Below are 16,822 nucleotides of genomic sequence, written 5' to 3' on the forward strand. Positions count from 1 at the left end.
AGTAAAGTATTGTGTGTATTTTCTCTATCAGTTTCATTACCTTTTGTGAAAAAAAACAAACACAAAAAAAAACCATTCCTGTCATATACAAACACACATTGTGTGCAGAAAAACTTGCACAGAAAACTGACCGTGTGCACCCAGCCTTACTGTTGAAGGTATACCGGCAAATGAGACAGACATGTTTATCACTTTTCATTTTGTATGATTCCCTGCTTTAAAAATAAAGGTATTTGTTCCAATACATTTTTTATCAGAGCAAATAATCCTGTTAATTAAAAGTATTATGATTATGACTGAAATAGATATATCAAAATATGACAAACTATAAACCTGCTGTGTTTTTTAGCACATGCGAGATGTGGCAGAGAGAAGGCAACAGCTAGAAAAAGATCATGAAGATGCTGTAGTAGCACTGCAGAAAAGGCAAGAAGAAGTTAAACGTCTCCAGCAGGTTTGCAGATTTTTTCTTCTAAAGTAGAACAGCAAGCGGAAAAAATATTGTTCTTTTCAATATGAATAGCTTTTACGTGTAGGACAACAGTGATTGTGTAAAGAAGATTGCAGTGTGCTGCTGCAACTGCTTGTCAACAGTCCATCTTTCAGTCTGTTTTTGTTTTTCTCTCCTGACTGTTATATGCCTTAAAGGACAACTGACCTGAGAGGGATATAGAGGCCGCTATATTTATTGAACACAATTGTTTCTGCGTTAGTATTAATTACCACGGGAGTCTATGGTGATCTGAACGAATGTTCAGTGGTATTATGGTCGCAATAATTGCGCACTGCTAAGCATGATTGTGTTATTGCAAAAATGCACCCACAGTCTCAAAATTGGTAAAAGAATTGCCGCGAATGAAATCGCCACAAAAATCGTTTCATGGGTATGGACTTTTAGTCAGAGCTTGTTTTTTGTCGGTCTAGAAGCTCCTTTAGTGGCTAATATAAAACGGTTAGTTAGATGGTTCTAGCTGTGTTATAGCAATTGTTACATCAAAAAAGAGGTTGTGTTTTGTAGATGATACTATTTTTATTAGCACTAACAGTAGTTTCTTGAAGGATTAGCTTTTAGAAGCATTGCCTTCATCATATCTTCAGAGGCGTAGCTAGGGCTTTCAGCGCCCGGGGACAAAGACTATTAATGCGCCCCCTAAGGTGAAGGGTGCGCCGCGCCAAAAAGGGGCGTGACCACATATTAATTGTGGGTGTGGTTATGGGTGGAGCCAAATGTACAGGAAGTTAGCAGGCTCACGCTCACCCACCCTGCCTCAGTATGTACCTTTCAGCATGTTCCAAGACAAATTCAGCAATCATGATCCCCCCCCCCCCCCCCCATCAAGACAAATTCAGCAATCATGAGGCCTCCAACATGACCAACTCAGCAATCATGAGGCCCCCAACAAGACAAATTTAGCAATCATGAGGCCCCCAACAAGACAAATTCAGCGATCTTGAGAACCCCCAACAAATCATGAGGCCCCCAACAAGACAAATTCAGTAACCATGAGGCCCCCAACAAGACAAATTCAGCAGTCATGAGGCACATAAATAGACAGCATTTCACATAAATAGGCAGATGCCCCCTTAATATGGTAGACACCTCTCACCTGGCAGCAGTTCCCCAAAATACACTCAATCTGACAGCAGTGGTTCCCCAAAAATAGGTAGCCCCAGGTCTATAGGTGTCCCCAGAATAGGTGGGCAGCAGTATAGATGTCCCCAGAATAGGTGGCCAGCGGTATAGATGTCCCCAGAACAGGTAGCCAGGGGTAGAGATGTCCACAGAACAGGTAGCCAGGGGTATATGTGCCCAGTATATGTAGCCAGGGGTATATGTGCCCTGTATATGTAGCCAGGGGTATATGTGCCCAGTATATATGTAGCCAGGGGTATATGTGCCCAGTATATGTAGCCAGGGGTATATGTGCCCAGTATATGTAGCCAGGGGGTATATGTCCCCAGAATAGGTAGTCAGGTGTGCCCCCCAGCAGGAGGGGACCAGTGCAGTGGAGGGAGCTGTGAACAGTGGTGAGGAAGGGGGGCCATCTCCCCCCTTCCCTCACCTTAGGGGGCTCTCCCTCCCTCGCTGTCCCCTCCAGAAGTAATGTCCGGGTGGCTGGCAGCGGCGGGCGGAACTTACTTCCCTCTCGTCGCAGCGCGCAATGGATTTGCCGCTACTCTGGTCTGGTCCAGACCAGAGCAGCGGCTGCGGCACCCGACTACCCTTTCTTTTCCCCAGGGGTGCTTCTCCTAAGCAGCCAATGGCCTGGACAATACCTCCTCAACCCACAACAACCCCCTTCCTTTCCCCAGAAAGCATGCCTTTTAAAAAAAAAAAAACACACACACACACACATACATTCTCTGACACAAATACACACACACACACACTTTGAGACACACTGTAGGTACACAAGCTCTGGCACACAAATTGTGGACACAAAGACACGCACGCTCACACTGTGGGTACACAGACACACACATACACACAAACACTTTGGTACACCCACACACTGTGGACACACACACTCTGGCACACACACACTGTGGACACACACACTCTGGCACACACTGTGGGGACACAAAACACACTGTACACACACTGTACACACACACACACACACACACACACACACACACATACTCTGGCACACACCACAATGTACAATGTCCCCTCCCCCCTCTCTAACCTCCGGACAATCCAACAGCCCAAATAAGAAAAAAAAATACTTTACCAGAGCAGGCAGCCTTTGAAGTTTCCTCTTGAGGTGGGGGGACATCCCACACTCTCTCTCCAGCTGGAGCTGTAGCAGCGCGAAACAGCTGAAGCCTGCTCCCTGTCACGCCTCTCCGAAGATAAAGCTCATGCTTGAGCGGCTACACTCTACCTAGAGAGCCCCGACGGAAGTTTACGCACACCGCCCCTTCCCCCTGACTGTCACAGGGGTTGTAATGCCGACAGAGTCGGAGAGATCATGTAGAGCAGAGTGGGGTGGCATCGCAGTTGGGATAAGCGGGCGCGATGTAGCATCCGATGCACAGCAGGGCCGGATGTGGAGCGGGGGCGGCAGCGCTGTCCCAAAAAAAAAAAAAAAAAAACACGCAGCTCAGCTGGGCGCCCTTGGGGACCTAGCGCCCCGGGGCACGTGTCCTACCCCGACCCCCCCCCCCCAACCCAGCGCCGCGCCTGCATATCTTGAGCGCTAAGATGCAAAACGTTTATGTAATATAACAACATAATCTGAATGCAAGGATGTACATAGCATTAGAGGGATGGAAAAGAAGACCTGCATATATGGATCCGCTTTGTGAATACCGGTAATTGTACGGTGTTAGGAGGAGAGGGTGGATGAGGAGCAATGGAAAAGAAATCATAAAAGTTATTTATGCTAAGGCAAACTTCGAAGCAGGTGATTTGGGTGCAAGAGCCTACTCTGTACTTTGGCCGCTGCCATATGCTCCTATGCTAACCACTTCAGCCTATGGGTATTTTCACCTCAAGGATGGAAGCAATTTCCCATGTCAGCGCTCCTCCCATTCATTCACGAATAACTTTATCACTACTGATCATACACAAATGATCTATAGCTTGGGGTTTTTTTTTACACAAATTAGGCTTTTTGTGGTTGATGCACGTTTTCAGTATTTTATCTCCTTGCATTTTATAGGGACATGCAAAAAAATACACAATTTCTCCAATTTCATCCCCTATAGTTTTAAAATAAGCAATGGTACTGTAAATAAAACCCACACATTTTATTTGCCCTTTAATCCTGGGTGTCACATTTAAATTCTGTTCCTAGTACAATGTATGGTGACCATATATTATTTCGAAATTAAGGTGTATTTTTTCTGCCTTGTGTTATTTTGTATCCAGTGAATAATTACAAGCCCTTATTTGCTAACATAACAGTAATATACCCTCATGACATGCATAATAAAAAAAGAGTCCCTAAGGCAATTATTTGTTTGTTTTGTTTGTGTTGTTTATAGTGTTTGTTTGTTAACTGGGGGGGGGGGGGCGAGAAGGGATTAACTTTATTATTTTTTTATTAAAATGTACCCTGACAGTGTTTTTACTTTTTCACCACTAGATAGTGCAACAAACCGTATTCTGATTTACCAGGAAGTGTTTGATTATTTTATATATATTTTTACAGGTCCATTCATTCCAGCCTCTGCAATTGGCTTGGGGAACACTAGTTTCCCTTCACCAATCGCCACTCCATAAATGCCGCCTCGAATAAGCACCTGCCACAGCAACACCTGGCGCATATACGTGATTAGTTGCTATAAGCGCTAACTTGGGAGCCGGGGGCACCCGATAAAATAGTGTTAGGGTTTCCCATTATACAAACTGCTGCTGCAAATAGCAGGTGCTGTATTTCTGGTATGTGCTTTGAAATGCAACCTGTTTTGGCCTCCAGTTGTTGGAGGAAAAAAAGCACATTTGATGCTGTATTCGCATGTACTTACAAATCATCTTTTACTCTCCATATTTTGTCTGTTAAATAGGCCCAAGTTGAAGCTAAGAAAGAACATGAAGGAGCGGTTCATCTTCTGGAGGTATTGTGGCATTTGGGAGGGATGCACCATTTATGTTCATTATTTGTGTTCTCCTGTATAATTTGCCTTTACTTTTGCAAGGTCTTTATAAATTATGTGCATATTGTTTGTTTAACAAATTGCTAAAACAAACGTTAACACTTATTTCCTTGTTGTTGTTTTTTTCATACAGAACACTTTGGACACTCTGCAGGTAATACACTGAAGGGCCTCTGCGTTTTTTCCTCTCCTCCTGATACTCTAGCTGTATAAAGCACTACAGGGAAAATAACGTGTTTTTTTTTTGTTTGTATTTTTTGTGTGTGTTTTCACAAAGTGAATTTCGGCTGTTTAAGGACAGATATATTTTGAATCAGGCTGCATAACCAGTCTTCACATAATGTGGAAACGTTCCCTTCCCTGCATATCCTGCTCTTGGTTCACAGATAAATATACAACTTTGGAAAATATTTAGAATTGTAAAATTGTTATAAATGTGATAAGGTGTATAACACCAGTGCAGGGAGAGATACTACAACCTCTGACAAAAATATGGCATCACTACTCCTGCAGGATGTTCAGTCAGTTGTTTTTCTTTGTAAAATGCCTGATGTCTCTGAGGTTCCGTTGATGAGTGTCTGAGTTCTGCATTAATTTGCCCATGGATAACTATCAACTGTCAACTGAATTTAATCTCTACATTTGTTCATATTAAATCAGTTGTCAGTCCAGCAGAGGAGATGCTCTTTGGGACTTCTAAGGGAACAGTCCTCCATTGTAACAAGCGTGACATTGGCAGAGTGACCTTCTGTTGCCATTTTATATTAGGCTTGGATGGCTTAGCTCTCCAGCAGTATGTGCCAAACAACTTTTAAAAATTCCCTAGATTATTCTTCACAAGTACCATATGTATAATCATATACAGTATTGCTTGTCCTTGTTCCTATGGGGTATACTGTGTGTGCAGACAGTGCATCAAAAGTTTACTCTGTTCACACAATCTACATCGGTGTTCCTCAAACTAAGGCCCGCGGGCTGAATGCGGCCGCCTGAGGCTTTTTTACTGCCCTCCCCCACACAAAATGTATAACTTATAGATGTCGTCCACTGCACCTTTAAATATTGGAGCCCCGCATTTAGAATAGTAGTGCTGGCACCACCCATTCACATACTGTAGAAGCCAGCAAGCCGTCATTTGCTGGCTTCCAATCCAATTCTGCATCAGATGACACTGCTGTCCAATTGGACAGCAGGCTGGCACCAGGGTATGCTTCTCTGTCTGGTGCACAAAGATGTTCTTCGGGCACCGCATGACTGAATGGCTGCTGCTGGGAGACCTGCTCCGGGCATGACTGGAAGGGAATAAATACCTAGATTCACTGTAATGTTTTTCAACATCAGTTTATGTATGTTCCGCCCCCCCTCCCCAGCAGTCTGAAGTATGTTGACCTGGCCCTTGACCGAAAAAGTTTGGGGGCCCCTGATCTACATGGTGAGTTGTGCAAATAGTGTACCTGGCGTTCTACATACACCTCTTATGTTGCCTGAAATACAAGCAACATAGCGCTATTTGTGTTACTCACTACTTAGATTACATAAACCCAGTAAACTTTATTAGCACTACACACCTAAATTTTACTGACCCTAAATATACCCCTAAGTTACGTACAGGCATTAGCAGCCTAACATGATAAAGTTCCATGTTTGCAGCCCAGACTTTCATTATTACGTGTTGCTGCATTGTCAGGGACACGGATGCAGCAGGAGCTCACAGGTTAGAACAGACAGAATCATCACAGCATGCAGAAACTGTCAGAAGACCATTCACACAGGAGCCACTATATACTTCTGCTAAGACTTTCTCTTAAAGGGACTCTGACAGGACTATTTACTATTTATATAGTGCTGGCTTCTTCAGCAGCACTGTAGAGAGTATATAGTCTTGTTCCTAACTGTCCTTCAGAGGGGCTCACAATCTAATTAATTTACTTCTCTAAAGTTGAGAGATCGAGAGCCCAATATAGTGCAGTATAGTGCAGTATGTCAATTGGTTGAGTATATAGAAAAGTGAGATGGTTATATTCACAAACGTGGGTTACCGCCTAGGTAACCACTCAATAAGCAGGTGAGGAGATTAGACCTGTCCTCACTCAGGATTAAGAAGTCGCTCTCTGTAGATCGGAAGAAAAGAGGGTAAGATCACCCCTCCACCTGGGGTGGGCTCAAATATACTGGTAGGAGAACAGAGGTGCCAGCAGAATAAAAGTGCATAACATTTTTTAAAATATTGCTGGAAGTGGTGGACTTACCTCCGTAAAGCAGACACAAAGGACTGTCACCATGTAAACATACACGTTTAATAAAAGTACCCCAAGAATGCAACGCGTTTTGCATGCCCAGCCCACTTCATCAGGCAATAAGCAGGGGACAAAAAACAGCAATTCAGTTATAGCTAGTGGAGCGCTGTTTTTTTGCCCCCTGCTTATTGCCTGAGGAAGTGGGCTGTGCCCGCGAAACGCGTTGCATTCTTGGGGTACTTTTATGAAATGTGTATGTTTACATGGTGACAGTCCTTTGTGTCTGCTTTACGGAGGTAAGTCCACCACTTCCGGCAATTTTTTAAAAAATGTTATGCACTTTTATTCTGCTGGCACCTCTATTCTCCTACCAGTATACAATTTACTTATCTGTTTTTGGGATGTGTTTTTGGGATGTATGAAACCAGAGGAAACCCATGCAAATGTTGGGAGAACCTACAAACTCCATGCAGATAGTTCCCTGGCTGGGATTTGAACCGGGGACCCAGTGCTGCAAGAAATGAGCATATGTATACAGTATGAGTACCAATTCAGCTTAGAACTTGCCTGTGTTCCCTAATTCTGTTATCTGGGGAACATGGCTACTTAACTTATGTATACAGGGCGAACTTGGCTACTTAATTATTTTATCTTGACGCACGTGGCTTGTCAGGCGTTTGATACGATACGGTCATATAAACTATAACCGTATATGTATAAAATCAAAAGTTAAAGCCTTCTACAAAAATAATGGGAGGAGTACTATATTAAACGCCCAACCTAAAGTTCTTATGGCGAGTTTCTCAAGCTACTGGTACAAAGAGTGAAAAGTCAGGACAACTCTTTACTTTTAAAATAATTAATTTATTAAATACACAAGTTGTCAGAATAATTATAAATCAAATCATAGAAATCAAACAATAACCATCAGATATTAATAACCACAAGGTACTTTTTTGTTATAAGCTGACTATACACTTCAGAGCAAAATTGACAATAGGCTGTGTAACCACAAGATGGTAGACATTTTATCTTATTTGCAAGGCTTGATTGTAATGCACAATCTAATAAGGAAACCATATGGAAGCAGATCTAGCTAGTCTAAAAACCTCAATTTATAAAAACAAGTTTAAAATTTACTGGGTTGTAAACACTTATTTTATAAAAAGAATCTGATTTTAAATCAAAGAAAAAGATATGAAATTATGCAATTATGACCTGATCTGTAAATGAAATTTTTATATCAACCAATCTTTTATCTCCCTATCAAGTTATAAGCTTGGGAAAAAAAATTACATTAATAAAAAATGTAGAGAAAAATGAACCCTAATCAAACACCGATATTCCTAGTTGCAATTCCAGGAAGGTCACATCTTCAGGGTATTCTATACTAGATATAGAATCACTAAAAATCCAAGTCCCTAACTTAGTTGGCTTTGATATAATTAAAATGTATAATTACCAATAATATGGAATAAGGAATCTTTCTAGGCCTGCACTGCTAACCCGATCTGGGAGTGGCCTCAAGGCTTGTAGGGCGTGAGAGTCTGGGATCCCCGCTTTCCGTTCAGAGGATGAGTGTGTCTTCAGAGGAGAGTGTCCTTTCTTTTAAAAGGATGAAAGTGTATGTTCCTTAGAAAGTCTGACTCGAGTGTCTCATGCACCCTTAATTTATACCCCTCTAACTAACTTATAACTAACTTATTACTCAGCCCCCAAGTTAAATGGACCCAATCAAGAACTGAAAGGTGTGACTAAAGGTGACAATTAACTAGCTCATTTGAATGTCAGAATAACCAAGATAAATCTGATATCAGACATTTTTTTTTATTTCTGGATGTGTAGTTGTCCAGCAGGGGGCACACTCGTACTGCGTTCTGAGAGTATATAAAGACATTTAAACTTTGGACTCTTCAAAAATGATCATAATTCCTTAATCCCTTAACACATAAAACTGATCAACTATAAGTTATGACTCTGTTTGAGAACAAGCATTTATAATCCAAGAATGTTACCACTGTAAATATGGCTCTTCCAGGTCTCCTGAGTGTCTGGCCTAAGAGTTAATCATTATAACTAAAACATTGCAGCTCTGTAGAAAATCTTAGAATTATATTCTACATTTAGTATATTTTTTTAATACTATGCATTTAACTATATAAAATAATATGGGATAATGCTTATTACATTACTATACAGGGAGTGCAGAATTATTAGGCAAATGAGTATTTTGACCACGTCATCCTCTGTATGCATGTTGTCTTACTCCAAGCTGTATAGGCTCGAAAGCCTACTACCAATTAAGCATATTAGTTGATGTGCATCTCTGTAATGAGAAGGGGTGTGCTCTAATGACATCAACACCCTATATCAGATGTGCATAATTATTAGGCAACTTCCTTTCCTTTGGCAAAATGGGTCAAAAGAAGGACTTGACCGGCTCAGAAAAGTCAAAAATAGTGAGATATCTTGCAGAGGGATGCAGCACTCTTAAAATTGCAAAGCTTCTGAAGCGTGATCATCGAACAATCAAGCGTTTCATTCAAAATAGTCAACAGGGTCGCAAGAAGCGTGTGGAAAAACCAAGGCGCAAAATAACTGCCCATGAACTGAGAAAAGGCAAGCGTGCAGCTGCCAAGATGCCACTTGCCACCAGTTTGGCCATATTTCAGAGCTGCAACATCACTGGAGTGCCCAAAAGCTCAAGATGTACAATACTCAGAGACATGGCCAAGGTAAGAAAGCTGAAAGACGACCACCACTGAACAAGACACACAAGCTGAAACGTCAAGACTGGGCCAAGAAATATCTCAAGACTGATTTTCCTAAGGTTTTATGGACTGATGAAATGAGAGTGAGTCTTGATGGGCCAGATGGATGGGCCTGTGGCTGGATTGGTAAAGGGCAGAGAGCTCCAGTCCGACTCAGACGCCAGCAAGGTGGAGGTGGAATACTGGTTTGGGCTGGTATCATCAAAGATGAGCTTGTGGTGCCTTTTCGGGTTGAGGATGGAGTCAAGCTCAACTCCCAGTCCTACTACTAGTTTCTGAAAGACACCTTCTTCAAGGAGTGGTACAGGAAGAAGTCTGCATCCTTCAAGAAAAACATGATTTTCATGCAGGACAATGCTCCACCACACGCGTCCAAGTACTCCACAGCGTGGCTGGCAAGAAAGGGTATAAAAGAAGAAAAACTAATGACATGGCCTCCTTGTTCACCTGATCTGAACCCCATTGAGAACCTGTGGTCCATCATAAAATGTGAGATTTACAAGGAGGGAAAACAGTACACCTCTCTGAACAGTGTCTGGGAGGCTGTGGTTGCTGCTGCACGTAATGTTGATGGTGAACAGATCAAAACACTGACAGAATCCATGGATGGCAGGCTTTTGAGTGTCCTTGCAAAGAAAGGTGGCTATATTGGTCACTGATTTGTTTTTGCTTTGTTTTTGAATGTCAGAAATGTATATTTGTGAATGTTGAGATGTTATATTGGTTTAACTGGTAAAAATAAATAATTGAAATGGGTATATATTTGTTTTTTGTTAACTTGCCTAATAATTATGCACAGTAATAGTCACCTCCACACACAGATATCCCCCTAAAATAGGTAAAACTAAAAAACTAACTAAAAACTACTTTCAAAAATATTCAGCTTTGATATTAATGAGTTTTTTGGGTTAATTGAGAACATGGTGGTTGTTCAATAATAAAATTATTCCTCAAAAATACAACTTGCCTAATAATTCTGCACTTCCTGTATATGGCAGTGATGGCTAACCTTGGCACTCCAACTGTGGTGGAACTAAAAGTCCCATGAGGCATTGCAATACGCTGACAGCTCTAGCATAACTCGGGGAGGCAGAGGCATGATGGGACTTGTAGTTTTGTTACAGCTGGAGAGCCAAGGTTAGCCATCACTGATATATGGCATGCTATATATAATAACATACATATATAGAATCCCTAATAATAAGATTATAAGAAATTCCATATCAGAATCTTCACCTTCTAACTCCGAGCTGTTACTATACAACCTGCTGCCCCTTTGGACTTAAAAACACGGGGCTGTAATATTGGTTTAGACCTTAAAGCTGTACAAACATTCCTACATGAATTGTCAGTCAGGTAAAACTTTAAAATGTACTCAAAGATTTATGCTGGGTTTACACCATACAATTATCTGTTATGCTGGGGATACACGGTACGTTTCTGTATCGACCAGCTGATCCGGCCAGCTGATAATATTCAGCTGGTCCGATCACGCTGCTCGACCCCCGCCCGCTCGATCTCCGCCGGCGGACAACGGCAGGGAATCGACCAGCTGATAAGGAGCGCCGGCGGGGACGAGCGGTAATCGATACGCGTGGACGAGCAGGGACGCAGCGGGAGTCGATCCGGCGGCTAAACGGCCGCCGGATCGACCCGTGTATTCCCACCATTAGATTTACCTGCCAGATAGATAAAGTTCAACATGTTGGAAATGTATCTATCTTACGATCTATCTGCCGAGCAATTAGGCATTATTCTACTCAGCAGGAGATAAACAGAAGACAATGCACCAAAGATAATGACCATTCTCTACAGAAAATAATCTAATTATGCATCCTAACAGAAAATCTAACAGAAAATTGTATGGTGTAAACCCAGCATAATGCTGGGCATACAAGGCTGCTGGGAGGATAATCAATCGAGCCTGATGGCTCGATTGATAATATCCGACGTGTCCAATACCCCGCCAGATCGATAGTGTGCTCGATACCGGCGGGGAGAACAATAGAAGAAACGAGCGGCTGATTAGCAGCCCCTCACAGGGACGAGCGGGGATCGATCCGCGCGGACGAGCAGGGATGCGCCGGCGCGCGTAATCGCACCCGTGTATGCTCGGCATTAGACTATCATGTATCTGATAGACCTTCTGTCAGCAGTCGATCACTAAACCATGTTCTCTGAATTTCACTACTCATCTTAAATTGACTATACAGGTTTAACATCGTATACATGTAAAATAAAAGATCTATATCTTTCAATCCATATAATATATCAATCGTGCAGGAATATATAAATCAGGATACACTTGCTAATATCTAAAATAAACCAGACTATCCTATAAGCTTATATTTTTAAAGGACATTCATTATGTTTTTATTCAATCAATAAATCTCTATTAATTTCTGATATCTGAAAACCTGACAGGCTATTTAATTTTATTGTAAGACACCTAACTACTTAATTATTTTATCTGGAGGTGTGTGACTGCTTAATTAGTGTACGTGGATCCTCACCGCCTGGTCACTTTGGCACAGGGTGTGCTGAATGACGGCTCACCCTGCTGACGCACAAATTCGGGGCAGGGTTAGTTGCTATTCCCCCTCTGAGTTGTAGCAATGCGAAGGGCGAAGTAATTTTCAGGACCCCGAATTACACTGTTGCGAGGCCATAGGCGTAATAACAGTATGTCTGTGGCGGGGTAGCGTGGGGAAGAGCGTGCGCTGAAATGACTTAATTCGGCTTCATTATTTTATCTGGATGATTGTGACCACTTCATGTTCTTATTGGACGGCGTGTTACTACTTGAATCTGAAGGCATGGAACTAGTTGATTCTCTTATCTGGAAACATGTGACTATTTAATCTTAAGGCATATGGCTATTTAATTTTGCCTCAATGATTGAGGGGGCTGTGTTTGTAAATAATGAGCACTAGTTTATATTGATACAGCTGCGGCTAAAAGGCTCAACACTAGCTTATTAATATTATTTAATATTCATATAGCACCAAGTATAGTGTCTTGTTATGTAACTGTCCCACAGAGGAGCTCACAATCTAATCCCTAACATAGTCCCAGGGGCGTAACCAGAAATTACTGCCATAACACCCCCCCCCCCCCCCCAATTCATTATCGGTGGCTGAGCAGATGCAGTCATTAAAACAATTGTGCAGAGAGCAGAAAGTTTAATCTCTCCTTGCCCTTAGTTGTCAGTCTCTCAGGACAGGGCCCCCTGTGCCTTCTGGGGCCCCCTGCGGTTGCATCCCTTGCAGGGTCTATTGTTACGCCCCTGTATAGTCCTATATCTATGTAGGTATCGTGTAGGGCCAATTTAGGGGGAAGTCTATTCACTTTTCTGTATGTTTTTGGAATATGGGAGGAAACCAGAGTACCCAGAGGAAACCCACGGAGACCTGGTAAGCACATACAAACTCCGTGCAGATATAGTGCTGCCCAATTTATGTAATGGGCAGCAGGTCTTACTAACTTCATTTATGCTCTGGGACTGACTCTGCTCAGATCAATGAATCCTCCCACCTCCATAGGAATGTACTTGCATGCTCAGCTAATCTAATTTCTTGTTTATGGTTTGTCATGATGCGTGTAAATTTGGTTGACGAGCTCATGTAACTAAAGTCCTCAATCTTTATTCCTTAAATCCAATCAGATAAAAATAGTCAAAAATATCAACTTGTACTATGGTAACATAAACAGTGTTGCATGAAAAGGAGAGTGCAGTGAGGACCTCCAGTATATCTGGTATTTGCATCATAATGGCATTAGGATTAGTTTCAATCATTTTAAAGGACAACTGTCCTTTAAAATGATTGAAACAAATGGCTCCTTTGCATAGAAACTGGAGTTTTTTTTAACTCTTCCTGTACTGGAAACACTATTAGGTCCCATTCACACTTGAAAGCGCAAAACGACGGCGATTACCGCCGGCGTTTTGCGGGAGTGATTTTTACACTTTGAAAAATCAGTGGACACTGCGGCAATTTTTCCGCGATCGCGTTTAGCGCTTCTATAGCACTGAAACGCGATCACCGGGAATTCGCCTGAAAATGGTGCAGGCAAAGCGTTTGATGATTTGCGTTAATACCGGCGATTAACGGAAATCGCACAGGTAAGAACGGGCCCATAGAATATTAAAGCACTAGCGCTTTTGAAAGCTGTAGCGCTTAAGCGTTTTGCCGAAATCGCCGGCAAAACGTTCTAGTGTGAATGGGGCCTTAGACTTATGTCTCTGCTCCTGATTTTTAATTTCTTAGCTGTACTACACATACAAATAAAATCATAATTTATTTTATTTTTTTGGGCTTCAGTGTCTCTTTAAAAAGGAGTTGTTAGGTATAGGGTCTCAGAGGAAAAAAAACACATATATCAGTAGCTAAATATTGGCTGTACTTACATTACATATGCATTTCACTATCCACGTTTGGATTTCACAGAATTTTTTATATAGTATTTGCAGAGAATGATGCTCCTGACAGCTCATGGCAGGTTCCATGTTTGTCTGTCTCCTATGAAGCTAATTGTGATGTCATATCCTCCCTGCTTCCTGATGATTCCACTCACAAAAAAGATCGTAATGGACAACACTACTGTGCAGTGAATATTAATTAGCCATGTGGCTAGGAACAATAGCGGACTCATGCAGTATACTCTAATGGAACATGTGCCCTGTGATTTTCAGTGCTGGCTGCTGTTACAAGCTGCTGTAACATGAGCCTGTAACTTCTCACTGAGAAAGCAGCCTTAGGGCTTGATAGGGAAATGAAGGGGGGTGACCCAAGGTACTGCAGTAAGGAGAAGAGGCAGCCCCAGAATGCTTTGCAGTATCTGTTATGCGTCCTGCTGGCCTCCTTCAGAGCTTGGGAATAACCAGCCTTGCTGTTCAGCACACATCATAGTAAGAGAGATTTTTAACTTCAGTATTGCCTTTTTGGCTTCCTTCTAAACTGTTTAAAACAGGAGAATAGAGGTTTAAATTAGCTTTTGCAGCCTGACAGTTACTCTTTAAGGAAAATTATTTTGGTTATGCACTTCAGTCATGAAGATGAGTTTCCTCTGTAGTTGCCTATTCCTGCTGAACACTAATTTTTGTCAAGGCCTTATCAGGGGGTGGGGGAAGTATTTGCCCTCTTCCTGGATTCCTATTTTTATTTTTTTGTGTTTTTTACACTTAAATATTTTAGATCATTTAACAAATGTAAACATTAAACAAAGATAACTGAATGAATCACAAAATGCAGTTTTTTAAATCATGAGGAGATAAAAAATATCCAAACTTACTGTACCTATTGTATAAGTTATGTCCGCATGCCTTGAGAAGGCGTGGCTCCCAAAACAATTGTTTGATGCATCAATTGCCCCAATTAAATTGGGTGTGGTAAGAAGTTAGTGTGCTGGCAGTGGCGTAGCTAAGGAGCTGTGTGTAACGATCGGTGAAGCACAGAGAGGTCTGATTACCGGTGATCTGCAGTATCACGGAGAATACAGACGTATACCAGATTATAAGTGATCTGCAGTCTCACCGATAATCCAATATACTAGCTAACCTCTGTTCACCTGAGTAGAGTGTAGTGTTTTGGTGTAACAGTAACAAGCCTCAGCGCAGTCGGAAGTACTGCGGTGATTCCTTCCGCAGATCTGGACTCTCCAAGACGGGAGGTGTCAGACTGATAGTAGGAAGGTTATTCTGAAAGTGACACTCAGGAGGAGATGCCACTGACAGGACGGGGAACCGCCTCCAATAGTGAGGTCGGTTCTCGAGGTCGGACAAGCCAGGTCGATACACACGGACAGATAAGATACAAGATCTGGAGGCAAAAGCAGAGTCGAAGTACAGGCAAGGTTTGGCAACAGGGTATCAGATATATCAAGGTACAAAATCAGGAGACAGAAGCAGGGTCTAGGACGAGCCGGGGTTCGGCAACAGAGTATCAGAGATATCGAGGTACAAAATCAGAGTTCAGGAGGATAGTCGAGACAGGCAAAGGGTCATAACAGATAATCACAATCAAACTAGTACTTTAGCTATCAACAGAATCTAGCTAAGTGTAGGATTACAGCTCCAGCTGGTCCCGGCACACTTGCGGATCTGACTACAGATCTGAGTGCTCCCACGTATGTGATCGCACGCCAGACAAGGAACAAGTGAACAGCCAGCAGTATATATACTCAAGGACCTTTCTAGGACCTCCCTAATTGCTGGAACAATGAAAGTTGTGGAAAATGTCAGCTGACCAGCCTGGTCAGCTGACTACTTCTGGCTGTTATATAAGCTCTGTCTTTGTGCGCGCTCGCGTGTCACTCTGAATCCTGGTGGACTATCAGTCCCAGCCACACCAGAACTGTCTTGTAATGTATCTTGAGTACCACATGTGGGGGCCACTTCCAATGCGGATTCCGCCGTTTTCAATGCGGATTCCGCCGTTCCCAATGCGGATTCCGCCGCTCTGCCTAAGCGGCATGCGGCAGTTTTTCCGCGTTGTGACGCCCTGCCGGACGCGGAAACAGCCGCCTCACCTTGAGAGACGGCGGCTTTTCCGCGTTTCCTTACACTGTGGGCCCCCAATGCAAGTTTTACATTGGGGCCCCCCAAGCACTCTATACATAACAATTGATATGCGAGGAGAACGCCAGCGCATACCACTAAGGCTGCATCTGAAATGACCACCAGCTCAGTGTGTTTCTGCACACTTCGCATTCAATTCAGATGCAAATCATGTGCAAATCTGCTACTACTTATAATGCAAACAGGAAACTCAGGAGGAGGGGCTGGGAGCAGCTAACCTGATAGTTACAAAGTTAAGGAAAGGTGGGGGGAAAGGCTGCACATCCCTAAACACATGTTGAAACTGAATGGTTAATCGCACAGGCATACACCGCCTCTGTCAGACTGAAAAATGCATGCCCTGCATTCTTGACAAGTGCTAACATTTATTAAACTAAGAGGAACTTTAGCTTCCGATATGGTTTGCATGCAAAGTATATTATACTAGACACTTGTGCCACGGTGAGGCAAACCTCCGGGCAAGTGACCTAACCTAAATTTAAAACCTTGGGAGCAGCTAAGCAAAAAAAAAAAGTGTAACTTACATTTTGTTGAACAGCGAGGAGAACGCCAGCGCATACCACTAAGGCTGCATCTGAAATGACCACCAGCTCAGTGTGCAGAACCTAAATAGATTTTCTGCACACTTCGCA

The 16,822-nt window shown here is 42.6% G+C and overlaps 1 protein-coding gene across 4 annotated transcripts in view; it reads left to right on the forward strand.

Moving 5' to 3' along the window:
- Positions 1-16,822, forward strand: part of TSPOAP1 (TSPO associated protein 1) — a 259,480-nt gene that overhangs the window by 177,685 nt on the left and 64,973 nt on the right. For all 4 annotated transcript variants that reach the window (XM_068270047.1, XM_068270048.1, XM_068270050.1 and 1 more), the window contains 3 exons: positions 350-454; positions 4,516-4,566; positions 4,739-4,759. In XM_068270047.1, coding sequence (XP_068126148.1) covers positions 350-454; positions 4,516-4,566; positions 4,739-4,759 — 177 coding nt within the window. The remainder of the gene's footprint in view (positions 1-349; positions 455-4,515; positions 4,567-4,738; positions 4,760-16,822) is intronic.

This window comes from Hyperolius riggenbachi, chromosome 2, assembly GCF_040937935.1.
Source record: "Hyperolius riggenbachi isolate aHypRig1 chromosome 2, aHypRig1.pri, whole genome shotgun sequence".
In the NCBI taxonomy this organism is placed as follows: domain Eukaryota; kingdom Metazoa; phylum Chordata; class Amphibia; order Anura; family Hyperoliidae; genus Hyperolius; species Hyperolius riggenbachi.